Source organism: Notamacropus eugenii, chromosome 4 (assembly GCF_028372415.1).
Source record: "Notamacropus eugenii isolate mMacEug1 chromosome 4, mMacEug1.pri_v2, whole genome shotgun sequence".
NCBI classification, from domain to species: Eukaryota; Metazoa; Chordata; class Mammalia; order Diprotodontia; family Macropodidae; genus Notamacropus; species Notamacropus eugenii.
In genome coordinates, this window is record NC_092875.1 from 249,679,409 (window position 1) to 249,695,207 (window position 15,799).

General features: G+C 38.1%; 1 protein-coding gene across 10 annotated transcripts in view; it reads right to left on the reverse strand.

Moving 5' to 3' along the window:
* ZNF521 (zinc finger protein 521) overlaps positions 1-15,799 on the reverse strand; it is a 345,563-nt gene that overhangs the window by 188,652 nt on the left and 141,112 nt on the right. For all 10 annotated transcript variants that reach the window (XR_011966078.1, XM_072604439.1, XM_072604438.1 and 7 more), the window contains one exon: positions 9,832-13,184. Coding sequence is in view for 9 of the 10 variants with exons in the window: in XM_072604439.1 (XP_072460540.1) it covers positions 9,832-13,184 (3,353 nt within the window). In the remaining variant the exon portion in view is untranslated. The remainder of the gene's footprint in view (positions 1-9,831; positions 13,185-15,799) is intronic.

Consider the following 15,799-nt stretch of genomic DNA (forward strand, 5'->3'; position numbering starts at 1 on the left):
CAGACACCTACCAGCTGTGTGACCCTGGGCAAGTCACTTAATCCTGTTTGTCTCAGTTTCCTCACCTGTAAGTGAGCTGAAGAAGGAAATGGCAAACCACTGCAGTATCTCTGCCAAGAAAATCCCAAATGGGGTCATAAAGAGTTGGACAGGACTGAAAACAACATGAAGAAAAGATAAGCACTATACTTAAAGATAAAGCTACAAATGGAGAAAATTTTAAAAATCAAACTAATTATCTACTATATAACCCTGAAGAAAAATCCGTCTACAAAGGAATGGATGGTATGAATTTCTCTCCCAATAGCACAAGCAGAGTAGATAAAGAAGGCTATAATCTGACTTATGCACAACTCTGAAATATAGAGGAGAGTTCAGTGTATGGTCCATAGATACTGAAGACTATGATATTCCACTATGGTTGCTATTTCTTTTGGGAAAAAAGAGGGAAATTCCTTGCTATTGGTTCCAGAGGGGTGATTTCCTTGGAATTGAACTCAGACAAGCAATACTGTAGTGGGGTAGAGGGAGACTTTAATGCCTTTGTGCTCAAAAGGCATGGTGCTAACATCTACCATGCCAAGGAGGAAAGCAAGCTTCTACTTCATAACACGGTGAACTTTTCTATCTCTGGGATCAATAGTCTCATTTTCTAATACATTGTTTAACATTATGTTACAAATCAAATAAGGATTTCGGAGAATAAGCCATAAGTACATCAAATCCAAGCTCAAGTTAGCATTTTGAGTAAGCTGGAACGAGATAACAAGACAGGAAAGGAAATAGGCAAAGATTTCCTATTGTTTAAATTCTCCTTTCTAGTATGATTTTCAAATTACAGTTGAGGATCATATCATATCATCTCCACTAAGGAACCTTATAGTCATCATAAACATGCCCTGATTCTTCACTTCCTCTATTGATTTTCCCTCTCTTTCTTTTATCTCAGCATCCAAATCCATCCTTAACTCCTGAAAGTCAAAATACCTCTTCTCTAGATACTTGTCTCTTTATACAACCCATTCTACCAACCTCCCTATTTTCCGCATTATTTTCTTCTCCTCCTACCATAACCTAGGTTACATGCTGCTGTTTAAAATTTTTTTTCTCATCAGCCCCTGGCTCCATATCTTCTCTCTTGCAGAGCATTTAGACGATTTCATATTTTCCTTCACAATAAAATAGATTCCTTTCTTTCCATTATGCAGTCCATCATGTCATACTGCTTTGTAATCCTTCCTCTCCCAATATACCCTATTGTGTCAGACACTTCACCTTATCTGTCTATACCTGCCTTCTTCATATGACTTCCCAAAGGTTGGAGAATTCAGTTGAACTAAAGACGTTGTGCTATTGAAGAGAGGTTCATGGTTTTGATTCTCATAGGAGTCATTTGCTGCCCACAGAGGAAAATGTGTTTCTATATAAACAGAGCATTTCCAAATCCAGGCTGACTACCTTGCTTTAAAAGTCTAGTATTGTTCACTAAAGGGATCTGAATAAAAGTAGATGTGTGGAACCACACTTTAGAAACATAGTTCAAACCTTAAATGTTCCAACAATGGTACCAAAGCCCATTGACTTGTCTAGGGGTAGAGGGAGTTAAGAAGAATGGATGATGCTGGCCCACATAATGTAGGATCCAACTGCCTTCTTGATGGGAACTGACCCTTGTACTGAGAAGAGGGGTCAGTGGTCTGAGTGAAGAACACTCCACCAACTTCCTGATGTGCTTTATTTCCTCCTGCCTTTCTACCATATAGTATAGGAAGAAATGAGTGAACATATACATTAATTTGTGTATATAGAAATGACAGTTTTTCTATAGAAAATTTTAAAATATGTTTAGCATATTTCACATCCAATATTGATATACCTAATCCTATGATATGACCTAGGCTACTATGAAGGGCATGGAGAGCAGCTAATGGATAGAGTGCTAGGTCTGGAGTCAGGAAGATGACTCTCTGAATCTAGTTCAAATTTAACCTCAGACACTTATTAGCTGTGTGACCCTGTTTGCCTCATTTCCTCACCTATAAAATGAGCCGGAGAAGGACATGGCAAACCACTCCACTATCTTCAACAAGAAAACCCCGGTCAGACATGATTGAACAACAAACAAGTCTGCTATGAACTAGTCTACCTCTTTTGGTAGTGGCCCCAAGAAATCCCCAGTTATACTGGATAAGATGTAATCAAAATGGCAAATGGTAGACAACTGTATCTTAGAAGTCAGAACGGATCGAGGGGTACAAAAATTGGAGAAGGTAATTTGTCCCAAGAGGAGTTTGCTTAATGGTGCATGAATCTAACATAGTTGTGGTAAAAAAGGATGTAACTAGAAACTTTGCATGGGAATAAGTGGCAGGATCTAGGCAATGAAGTACATTTAACAGTAAGCAAGAAAAGGGAGAAATCTAATCTTATATCACAATTTTGAGCTCTATCTTAAGTTCTTTTAAGTATAATCACATAATAACTGTTTACATTTAAATGTAGGATTTAAAATTGTCCCTAGAAGTTTTTCTTAAAAAAAATCTTAGTCCATTCCTTCAAACTTCTAAAAATCTGTTTGAATCTTGCTTCTGACATCCAGTATACAAGTATTCCCTCTCAGATGTGTCAACTACAAATTTGCTAAGCATACTTCCAATTTTCAATTGATTTTTTAAAATTTTCAGCAGGGTTGATGACAGAGCCCTATGGCATGTGGCAAAAGAGATTCCTCTAAGCTGATACAGTTCTATTTATAAAAAGAATTTGGAAGTGCAGTTGATTGTTTACTTAATTTTATTCTAATCTAGTACACATCTCCATCCTGTATACCAGGGTATCTTGGTAAAATGTGTTAAATGCCTTGAGAAAGTAAATCTAATGACCGTATGAATAGAGTAAATTGGGTTAGTTTGTCACATTAGGATGATAGGATTATAGACTTGGTAAATGAACCAAAGCTAATAATTGTTATTGGGGTTTTCCCCTGCAAATGACTTAAAAACTATATGTTTCAACTATATGTCTAAAATCCATTCTCTCTCTCTCTCTCTCCATATATATATATATATATATATACATATATATATATATTAAAGTTTGCCTGTTTTGACATTATTACTTCTCAAAGATTTTCAATATTATTTTTCTGATCACATTTATGCAATTTTTGTTAGTACCCTGAGATATAATTCATTGTGCTTCAGAGATTTGTATTCAAATAAAGTTGTGAAGGTTCTTTTCCACTCTCTTTACCTGCTTTGGACATCAAATTTCCCCTAACCAATTTGCTCTACCATTTAAATTTTATAGATAATTATTTCTGATGGCTAAGATGAAAGTAAAATAGAAATTAAGTAAGTCAGTCTTCTGTTGTCTTTTAACACTGTCATCTATCTGAAATAGTGGAACTTTCTAGTTGCCTCTCTGCTAACTAACTCTACTTCTTTTCATTCTCCTTTGCTGAATCTTTCTCCAAGTCACACTAATATGTTTTATTGTTATGCCTTTAAAAACATCATTCTAAGAGGAAGTTCAGAGGTTTTACCACACTGCCAAAGGGGCTCAGGACCCCCCAAAATGTTAAAAAGTTCTGCTCTATACTGTCTCATTTCGCAATTTCATCAGTTTCCAAGGCTTCAAATGTCATCTCTGTGCAAATGATACTTAGTCAATCCTAAAGTGCTATTGCATCTCCAACTGCAACTGGACATCTCAAACTCAGCATGTCCAAAGAGGAATTAATTATCTTTCTCCCCAAACTTTCTCCTTTTCTAAACTCCCCTATTGCTTTAGAGGGTAACAGCATCCTCCCAGTCTCCCAGTCTCTCCACCTTGCTGTCACCTTCGGTTTTTCAGTCACATTTAGCTGACATATCTAATCTAATGAAAAATCTTATCACTGATTTTTTTCAAGCATCTTTTGCATATATCCCCTTCTCTCTACTCACACTCTCTACTCACACCACCACTCTGGTGCAACATCTCATGTCTGGATTATTACAATATCCTTCTAGTTTATTTCCCTGCCTTAAGTCTCTCCCCATTCTAATTCATCCTTCTCTCAAAGACCAAAGTGATCTTCCTAAAACATTAGTCTGACTATGTCACCACCACCTCCACCTCAGCTGAATGAATTCTAGTGGCTGCCAGGATCAAATGAAAAGTCCTTTGTTTGGTTTTGATGGGCCCCTTCCTAACTTTTCATTTCATTCTTCTTACTTCTAAATACTCTAGATCAAATGGCATTGGTTTGGCTGCTCTTTGCACATGCCACTCCATCTTGGACTCTGACTTTTCAGCATCTGTACTACATGCCTGGAACGTACTTGTGCCTTACCTCCACCTCCTGGATCCCCTGGCTTCCTCAAGATTCAGCTCTTATGCAAGAGGCCTTTCTTGGTCTTGTCTTTCCCTCAACCCCCAACACTATTAGTATCTTACTTTCCTTCTATTCTGTAAATACCCTGTATTTATGTAGTGGTTCACATGTTTTCTGCCCCCATTAGGATGTGAGTTCCTAGAGGGCAAGGACTATGGTTTGGTTTTGAATTGTTTTTTCCCTTTTCTTTGTACATCCATAGCTTAGCATAGTGCCTGGAACATAGTAAGAACTTAATAAATACTCGATTGATTGATGAGACAAAATTTAGCAAAGCAGATAAAAATGTACTTTGAACAGAGTAAGTCTTCTACCAGATGTCTATGGCTCACTACTATCATATCTTGTCCTATGCCATTTGCAATCGACCGTATTTGGGGAAACTCTCACTCAGTGGTCTCTAGTATTCTTTAGCCCTCAGCCTGAGTAAATCCTGAATAACAAAGGTCCTGTGGTCACTGTCATTGTTGTGCTTTACCACAGGGGAATAAAAGTTCAGAGTAGTCTTAGGAAGGAAGCATCTGATGTCATTTTTTAATCACAGTTCTTACTCTTGCTTGGATATTAGTTATACCGGTCCTTAGGTGACATTGATAGACACATAGAACACCTTATGGATAAAAACACTACTAGACAATGTTCTCAAAGGGAAGATAATCATGAATGTACATTAAATACTATGCATAAGAAATATAGTCAGAAGCCCTAACTACTGCATCCTTGTTGCCCACATATACATTCAATTATTAGTTTGCATGAAAAAGGAAGTAGAGTTAATTTTATTCTGAAATCTACTGAATATTAGCATCAAGTACGGCATTTAATAGGGAAATTTATGTTTGTTAAGGGAGTTCAACACTATCACAAAAAATAGTATAAATTTAAATGAAAACTATAGGTTGAATTATGAATTATAGGTTTTACAAATGTTTTTGTTCACAGACACTGTATTAATTTCATTGATCCACATTTTCAGCAAAATATAAATGACAAACAAAAATGTCTAACCACTCATACTGTATGTAAGAAGTGGATGTAAAACACAGTATACATGCTATTATATGCTGCTAGAAACTGTGGATCAAAGTAGGTCACTAATATGCATATCTTGACTAGACACTCTGGATTGATAATGTGCTTGATCTGGAACTGAGTAAGAGTAAGAGAATGGGATATACTGCATTCCAAACACTACATAATGATTTAAATGATTTCAAACTCTTCCCTTACCTAAAAGTTCATCTCTTCAACACTAATATTCTCCTGGGAATATGATGTCATACAACTACCTGGTCTTAGAAGCACTAGAATTACAAGTAGCCCAAAGGACGATGGAAAAGTGCCTGGTGATCACAGGTTCTAACGTATTAGTAATGGTGATACACAATTCTTCTAATTATGCTTCAGGACACCAGAAATGGCATAAAACATTATCTAAGAGATATAGGATGAGAAAAGTTGGTGGGACAGTCAAGTAGCAAAAATTAGTACTGTGATTCATTCTTTTCTAGGAGCATATCATTCTGGTATTCAAGTCATGGTCCAGAAAACCAGATCCTGACTTTTGACACTATCTGCCAGATCTTTAATTCTCATGTATTCCTTTCTCTTTCAAAGTCATGATCCCACCAAGGGGAAAAAATAGTAAAATAGCATCTATGTCTCCAAGTGCATCAGGTTCCTATACAAGTGTTCTAAGTCACACACAACAAATATCAAATTTCTTTTGGCTGTGCTGATCACTAACAGGATATATCCCAATCACCAAAAGCTTCTTAAAGTCTGATCTCATGACATTTTTTCTTGATAGTTTCTAGGTGCCATGTAATCTAATGCACATATTACCCACTGTGAAAAGACACAAATGTTATACCCTGTAAAAAGTAAAAATAATTATTTATTTAAATGCTCCTTTACAAGGATGTATCCGGCTACCACTCTGTCTTGTCAGTTTCTTGCACAGCTGTGTTTGCCATACCAATGTTGTCTATATTACATTATGAACTCCCAGAAAGGAGGTGCTTTTAAAATTATATAGGACCCAGTACAGAATCAGATAGGAAAAAACTCAATATTTCATCATGATTTCATGTGATCAAGACAGTGATGATGATGAAGATGATGATGAAGGGAATGACATGAGAAATGAAGCCTAGTAAAGGTAATACGATAAAGTGAAAAGAACATGGAAAAAACTATGGTTTAAATCTTGGTTCTGACATTTACAACTGAGTGACCTTGGATAAGTTATTTAACAACTTTACTAAACTTTCATTTTCTCATCTTTAAAAGGAAGGGGTTGGCTCAGATGAACTCTAAGATCCATTCCAATTCTAAATTATGAGCCTCTGACTATGACATAAAGTCTGAGAGACTGAACAAATGGAAATCTGTTGGAAATTCAAATGTCTGACATCCAGGAAATTAAAAGCATAATTTCTTGAAACATATACATATTAATTCAAGACTTTTCATTCAATTCAAGCATTTATTAAGCATATGGTATGTGCAAGACACTGGGGACACAAGGCAAAAATGAAATGGCTCTTTTCCTTGAGGAGTTTACATTCTTTCAAATACAGAGTGAGACAATCCATTGAAAAAGGGCAATTTTTACAGCAACTGTTTTCCTTGGACATTATCCGGGAAGTAGTTTATTATGAGCTTCTTTTCTTTAATTGGAAAATATTAAAATAAGTTATAAGTGCTTAACTAATATTAAAACATGGAACACTAAGTAAATTAAGGCTATAGAAAAGCTTACTAATTGTTATCAAGATTAGGAGCATCCTCAAGAGCTAGCTTGACTCAGTCCTATGAATAAGAATGGAAAATATTAGCTCTAACCTAACAATTCTAAATCCACTTGTCACTAATACTTAGTAGCTCATTAGAGATGCACTTGTAGTATCATCCCTCCTCTTTGAAATATTTGCATTTCAAATCTTAATGATAAATCTAATAGGTGAAAGAATATAACAGAAAATAAGCCAAAATGATGAAGGGGCATCCGTGGCCTGATCAGTAGGAACATGAAAAAAGAAAAGAAATAAATTAGCAGAGACTCTTTTCTGGATTTTTTTTTGTTAAAAAGAAACAAAAAAATGCAAGCAGATTGAGCTTTCTTTTTTTTTCTTCTTTTTTCATTTGATATTCACTTTAAAAATGTCTATATACATATACATTAAATCCATGTGATATACAAATTAAATTCAAATTGCTCAGTTTTTCAGTGGCTGCTTAAGCTAAGAATGTTTTTCTTCATAAAAACTTTATCTTTAGAAATGCCATTCCACTAATTTCAACTATTAATATATTCATTTCAAAGGAAGCCTCTGGTCCAGTGGTGGGGAACCAGAGGCCTTGAGGATGCATGTGGCCCTCCGGATCCTTGAGTATGGCCTTTTGAATTGGTCAAAGGATCTAGAAGGTCACATGTGACCTCAAGACCACAGGTTCCCCACTACTGTCTAGTCCAAAAGAAAGCATGAAACAATCTCAAAGCTATTTTCTTAGCTGCCCTGTACTGTTTGGAAAGATGTGCTGTTGCTGTCATCCTCAGATAGAAATTATCCCAGGACAAGTCGTTATATTGCATTTACTATTTCGTGTTTAATATTAAGTGGACTATTGCACAGGTGGTGCAGTGCATAGAGAGCTGGGTCTGGAGTCAGGAAGACCTAGGTTCAAATTCAGCTTTAGATATTTACTGGATGTGTGATCCTGGGCAAGTCACTTAACCCTGTTTGCCTCAGTTTCCTCATCTGTAAAATGAGCTGGAGAAGGAAATGGTAAACCACTCCAATATCTTTGCCAAGAAAATCCCAAATGGGGCCACAAGGAGTCAGACATGACTAAAAAACAAGTGAAATAAATTATTATTACTATGATTACAGAGTCAGTGTCCTATTACAGCTAAAGAGGCAGCCCAAGCCTAGAAGCATATGGGATTCAAGCTCTGACTATGACACGTAATGGGCAAGTCACTCAATGCTCTAAGTCAGTAGTATCAAACTCAAATAGAAACTAAGCTCATTAAACCATATACAAGGATCCCTGAAGGCACAAATTGACTTAGAAAACCACATATCAACATTGCCAATGTTTTAATGTGTTTTTATTTATTTTGCTAAGTGTTTTTCAGTTGTATTTTGATCGAGTTCAGGTTGCACTCTGGAATGTTGCAGGCCCCCTTGGACTGAGCACCATGTGTTTAATACCTGTGTTCTAGGCAACTAAGACCCTAAATTACAAGAGAAGGTGCTGAATTGAATTAGAAGAGTGAGTCCCCTCTCCTACTAGTTCCTTATGGCAATGACATCACAGGTCCAAGCCATCTCTTTCTTACCATCATTATTAACAATAATAATACTTAATAATCTCCCTGGCACATGTCTTATGAAAGAGGAAAGGAAAAGTAGATTCAAAGTTCAGGAATTTGCCACCACAAAGATGAGATATTGTAAAAAGATGGACACTATGATTTTCTTTTCAGATATTCCCTACTGGCTGCCTGATAGCCATCTGCAGTGGTGCACTGTGGGTGTGCCCAAATGGATGTGAGTGCAGAGAACAGATAAGGAAAATTCAGTGACCCTGGAATAAAAGGAGATAGCTCTCCCAGGGTCATTCATTTGTCCCAATAAAAGTTTGGGCAAACTGGCAACAAGAGAAGCTGAGCTTGAGTACTGGCACCAAAACAATAAAAAAATCATAAGAAAATATAAAGGGCTCCATTCAGCTTCTAGGATTGATGATTTATAAAACTCAAGGATTTGTTTCTTGTCTTCTTGGGGAAAAAGTTTATGAAAACCATCTTAAAGTAAGAAGAAACAATTAATTTTGAACCTTAAACCCAAATCAAGAGTTGAAACCCTGGATGGCTGGTCAGGGTGCTGTGTGTAGGGTATTTGATGAACGATTTCTTTAAATAGTGTTGTGAGGCAATGTTTTCATCTCTACCCAGAAGACTAAAGAGAACAGTGAGTGTTGACAGCATGGTATTAAAAAGCCACCCTGAACCAATTTGTTATTCACAAATATATATTCTTTTTAATTTACTCTTTAAGCCAGCATGTTGGCTCATGGTATCTTACTTTTATATCATTATCTATTTGCTATACACACAAGTCATAGCTGGGGATTTCAGTTCACAGTGGAGCTGTGCTAAGATTCCAGATCTCAGTTGTGTTGGCATGAATGCTGGTCTCTTCAGTCATAGAGAAGACAATATCCTAGGGAGACTGGAATTAGTCCTATTTTGCACCATTCAATCCAAAATGCTGCTTATCGAGATGCAAGTAATTACTAGCTAACAGCTATGGGGGAAAACTAGATCACATTTCAATCTAAACCTCTCTTGGCAAGTGACAATAAAGCTGGAGAAAGTGTGAGGATAGAGTGAAGATAGTTTCTTGAGGAGGTTAAACAGCAAACATAAAAAGAAAAGTTACCTCATCCGACTGGGAAGGACTGATTCTGGGCATTGGCGACACTTGGGGAGTTTTCAACTGCGTATTGTTGCTATCTGGAACAAGCTCTCTGTGGATGGACTGGATGTGATTCTGAAGTTCACTTTCAGATTCAAATTTAACATTGCAACTAGAGCAACGAGTCTTCAGTCCCCCCGCCTTGCCTTTGCTCTCAATGGAACCCAAGTTCTCATTCTGGCCTAAGCCTGGTCTACTACTGCTGGAAGGGATGCTGATGTTCGGGCTGCCACTCTTACTGAGGTTCACACAGCCAGCACATAGACCGTATGGCAGACCATTGATATCAAGCTTCACTAGATCTTGCTTTGAGCGGAATTCCTTCAGGCAAGAAGCACACTTGTACAGTTTTTGAAGATGCTGAGCACGCCCTGTGGTTTGTACTGCTGACCCATTCCCTGTTTTCTGCATGTGGAATGTCCCATGGATTTTGAGTTCCAAGGTAGAGGTCACCGTCTGCATGCAGACCACACAACGAAATCCCGTCAAGGAATTTCTCAGATCAGGGTGCATTTGGCAATGCTCTAAAAATTCCTCCTCACTTTGGAGGGGCATCTTGCAAATTCGGCAGTTTCCAGTATCCAGGCTCTTACTGTGTGTGACTTTGTGTTCAGTAAGAGTCAGAAGGGAAGGAAACCGTTCTCCACAAATGGGGCACATGTAATGTTTCACCGGCCCCAAGTGGGTCTGCATATGTTCCCGGAGGCCATTCTCCGAGAAAAATGTTCGAGAGCAGACATTACACTTGTAGTTCCCTTTAATGAGCTCTGCTTTTTTCTTTACTATGGCACTTTCTCCAGGTCTAATGTTGTGGTCTCGAAGCTGGTGATTCTGCAGCAGAGTCTCCATGGTGTAGGCAGCACCACAAATGTCACACCCATACATGGGTTCCGAGGTGTCCACGTCTTCTTCACTCCCATCATGACTATTATGGGACTCCTGACTGTTGGTCAGCAGAGTTTGGAGTTCTACCTCCTCTTTCTGCACTTGTTCAGAAGCTCCATTGGTTCCACAGTTGGGAGTTTTTGTTTCAAAGACACAATGCTTTTCCCTCAAGTGCTTCTCTAACAAAATGATGGCATGGAATGCCTTGCTGCAAAATTTGCAGTTGTACTTTTTGCTGTGGGTGGTGATGTGGCACTGCAGTTCTACCTCCGTTCCAAAAGATTCACCACAGAAAATACACTTGTGTACCTTCCCTTGGTTCTCCAGGTGGTTGTGTTTGACGTGGAGCTGGAGGTCAGTCTCGTTGCGGAAGTCCCAGTTACAGGATGTGCACCTGTAGACTTTTTTTTCATTACTGTGTTTCACAGCCAAGTGAAGCTGAATGGACACTTTGGAGTCAAAAACCTCTTGGCAGAGGGTGCAACGGAAAAAGACAAAGGTGTGCATATCCAGCAGGTGCTTCTGGAGGTCATCTACAGATGTGAACTGCTTGTCACAGCTTTCACAGATATAATACGTTGAGGTGATCATGAAATGGATGGTGACATGCTTCAGCAGAGATTCCTGATTTGGAAACTCCTTGTTGCACTGAGGACAGGTCAGCTTGGGTAGCACAGTGTCGAGATGAGTTTTTAAATGAGTCTGAAAACTGTCCAAGGAAGTGTATTTTGCCCCACACTGGTTACAAATGTATTCCCCTGTGGGACGCTGAGGAGCCCCACCGACTGCCTGCATCATCTTTAAAGATGTCTGCTCTATCGTCACAGGAGAGAGTGGGCTTAGGGCTCGGGATTTCTTTCCATTGTGAATATAATTCAGTGCCAAAGGAATGTTCTTATGGTTTTCTTTAATATGTTTGTTCAATTTGAGAACACTGTTGAAGATTGGAGAATTTGTACAGTAGGAACAAGAATACACTTCCACAACAGGATCTTTTGGTGTTCCAAGCACCGGGGAACCAAAACGGGAATTGCTAAGGTCACAATGGACCTGTCTTATGTGCTCTTCTAAGGAAGAATCAGTAAGAAACCCCATATAGCAATGAGGACAAAAGAATGCATTACTATCCTTAGCAGCAGGATTTGCAAATCCATGAGAACATCGAATATGTTCCTGGAGAGTATTGAGGTCATTAAAAACTTCAGAACAGAAGTTGCACTGGTAGACCATGGCGGGCATGGCTGAGACAATCAGAGCGGGGTCCTGAGCTTCATGGACTTGTTTAAGATGTTCATTCAGGTTGTAGAGCGAGGGTAACACTTCTAAGCAATACTGACAAATATGGGCCTGCTCAGGTTTATCTAAATGCATAGTTTTTAGGTGAATCTGCAGTACTGCAAGACTTGAAAATAACTGTTTATTGCAGTAGATGCAGCTGTAGGTAACTTTTGCTTGCTTACTGGAGGGGCCAGTAATGTCAGAGGCTTGCTGGGCAGCCCTCTTCCTCCCACGGCTCTTTGGGAGGGGTGGGGCTGCTTCTACCATTGTAGAACTGTCCACTGAGAGGTTAGAATCTGGGGTGGTGCTAGATACTGAGGTGTACCCAACAGTGACCAAAGAAGGGCTATTGCTGTGGTTACATGATTCGGGCTGCTGGTGACTATCCATGTGACTATACAGTTCTTCAACCGTGTGAAAGCTCTCCGAGCAAATACTGCATGAATTCTTCTTCTCCCCACTGTGCACCTGTTCCATGTGGTTCAGAAGCGAAGTCTCCTCTACAAAAAGCTCGTGGCAGTAAACGCATTGGAGGGCGGCCCTATCTTCATTTGGGGAACACTCGGGGTGGCACTCTGCAATGTGCTTCTGGAGATCCTCAGGAAAGTCAAAGCCTTCCTCACACTGACTACATTTTTGGGTGTCTTTCATTTTCCAGTCTTCCATCCTAGACCCTGGCTGGGAACCATCTTTGTTCCTCTCATGAACCTGCATGTGACCATGTAGTGAACTGGAAGAGAGGAATCCACGTCGACAAATGGCACACTTATATGGCTTGTTGGACGTGTGAGTCTTTAAGTGAATTTTCAGGTGATCACTTCTAGAGAATGCTGCGTCACACTCACTACAATGGTACTTCTTATCTCCTGTGTGGAGTTTTATATGGCGGTCTCTACTCCGCTTATGTTTAAACAGTCTGCTACAATAGGTACACTTAAAGGGCAGCTTGTCACTGTGACTCTGCTCGTGATGTTTTAAGTAGCTGAGGCGACTAAAGGACTTGTCACAAAACTGGCAAGGGTAGGGTAGTCCTGGGCCACCTTCTTCTTCTCCAAAATCACAACCTTCTCCATGACTGGGGGAAGTCTGGTCCTTGCTGGAAGGTGAGGATGCTGGCCAAGAACAGCTAGGGTCATCTTCAACATCCACTCCATCTGGAACAAGAAAGAATGTACCAATACACTTTATACGTTGAGATTTCAATGGAGAATGATCATTTTATCATTACAATGTGTATGCACTAGTGATAACATTTAGAACCATGCCACAAGGACAGAGCATGTAGAACTCAAAAAGGGAGATTTTAAAACATGAGTCCAAAGCTTTATATTCTACATATACTTTTATCAGACTGTAAAATATGAAAAGTTATTAAATAGTTCTATGTCTAAATTACCCTTTTATTACTTTTTATCATTCTTCCTTAGTTGCAGGATATATATTATACATTGACAACTTTATTAAAATGCATATTTTAATATATTTAATGTTTCTTTTGTATTCATTGTAAAATGATTTGCATATTATGTGAGCATCTGAAGAACCAAATGAAAAAGGGAAATATTATAAGAATGATTTAAAATTAATGCAGTCAACCCAGATGTCTAATATTTAATAAAAAATTCCCTCTGCATTTTGCTTGTTTTTATGTAAAAAGATAGTTCTGAAGACAAAAATCTTTCATGGGGGTTATTATTGATACAGGCCTTATTGCTTCCAGCAAAAAAATATTAAAAAATAGGCACACAAAGGCAGACAGAAAACACAATAATAATTATTTCTTGGGTAATGAAAGACAACTAGCATTTCTCTAATAACCAGAAGATGGGGATAGCACAGGCCAACAAGTGGATTATTAAATGTTAGCAGGGTAATGCAAGGTATTACATGTACTAAGTCAACCAGGATCAAAGGAAAATGAGAGACTTTCACCAGAGCCAGATTTTTTAATCGTGTATTTTGTTCTTAAAGTTCAAGAGGTGGCCCACCATTTCTTCCTTTTTGCAAAAGCTTCAACGGCCTGAACTTCCTTAGCTAAACAGAACCTGGACTTGGAGGTGAGCATAGACAAAGCAACTTGTAAAAACTGGAAACAGGAAAAGTGATAAATGATTATGGTAAACGCTGAAAGATTTATGGGCAACAAAGCGGAGACAAACAAAAAAGTAAGCCAGCTACTCAGCTAAGCAAGTTATCCATAAAATTACTTCACTTTCATATCTATAGAGTTAGCAAGTACTTACTGTTATTTCTCTTGCCTTCTTATTACCAAGTCAGAGGACACCAGGGTCATTTCAAAATTAGTTATAAAACCTCTTTTCCTCCTCTGAATCAATTTTTTTAAAAAAGAAAAAAGTTCTTCATCCTTCATCAAAATTGTTTCTTTACAAAAGTAGACAGAACAAAATACAGAATGTGGAAAATTAATTAATTAAAGCTAATTTAAAAAATAGAAAGTCTTGAATAACTCCAACTCACTTAACAAGCTCCAATATTTACATGAAAGTCAGAGCTGGCTGCTGTTATATAAACAAATTCCAAGTCTGCTTTCTTTAAGGTAACAAGATTTTTACTAGATTATCAACCTCTAGCTTATCCACAGGAAACAGATGAGGATCTATTCCTTTCCTGCATCTAGAAACTGATGACAACACTATCTCACTATCAATGCCAGATGGCAACCATCGAACTCTGAGAAAACAACCAAACTCCATACTTGGATTCCTGCCCATTGCAACAATGCTTTTTCAATACAAGTTGAAAACCGCATGATTTTGCATCCTCTCTCTTATGACTCTGTAACCCAACATGTAACTAACACAGGATTAGGCTTAATCACTACCACTAGGATAGAAAACATGCTACACATGCAGATAATTCATGCTTGTAAGCTCAGGGCATACATGACCACTTAGCATTCAGGATACAGTAAAAATAAGAGAGAGAAAAAGAGTGATGATGATTCTAGCAGTTGATCTAATTCCCATAAAGAAAACATGTCACTGAAAGCTGATATCAACTAAAATGAATCCAAGGTTTTTTTTTTTTCCTTTTCCTAAGTTGACATTGCTAGCTACTGAATTTGCAGAACACATTGGGTATAAATCTACCAACTTTCGAGTTTGTCTGTTAGAGTTAAATCCTGTCATTTCCCTTAAAAAATATTTTTCAAACACATCTCCTTTGTACATTCAGAGAAAACAGTGAATCAGAATTTGTCATGCAACTGAGCTGGAAGGATATGCCACTGCTACTGGGCCTACAAATTTAATAAGTGAATTTATTATACAACTGCACATCCAGTGCAGGCATGATATATTATTACATAAACGTGTAAGGGAATGTATAGCGATGGGCGGTTATAAATAGTGCACAATCACCAGCGCAATGCTTAAATCATTTTCTCATTTGTGGCCTAGACCTGCCTTTACCTATTACATAACTATTTTCTTTTGCTTATAAATCTCAACCACATGTCAAGTAAGCCTGATGGTTAGCCAGTCCAAGATACTGACTACAAAGGATACAGGGGCCTTTTTATCCCATGTCACTACTCTCTTAAATTTTACATTTTCACTTGGCTTTTATCTAGTGTACCACAGTAGAAAATGAATTAAATTTGGGTTCAGAAGACCTGAGTTTGTAGCCTTTCTCTGTTTTTCACTACCTGTGTGATGATAGGAAATCATTTCTGTAATATTTGACCCTATGTTTTCTCATTTATAAAAATAAAGCGTTAAATCAGATTGGGGAGTAGAAGGGGACTTCG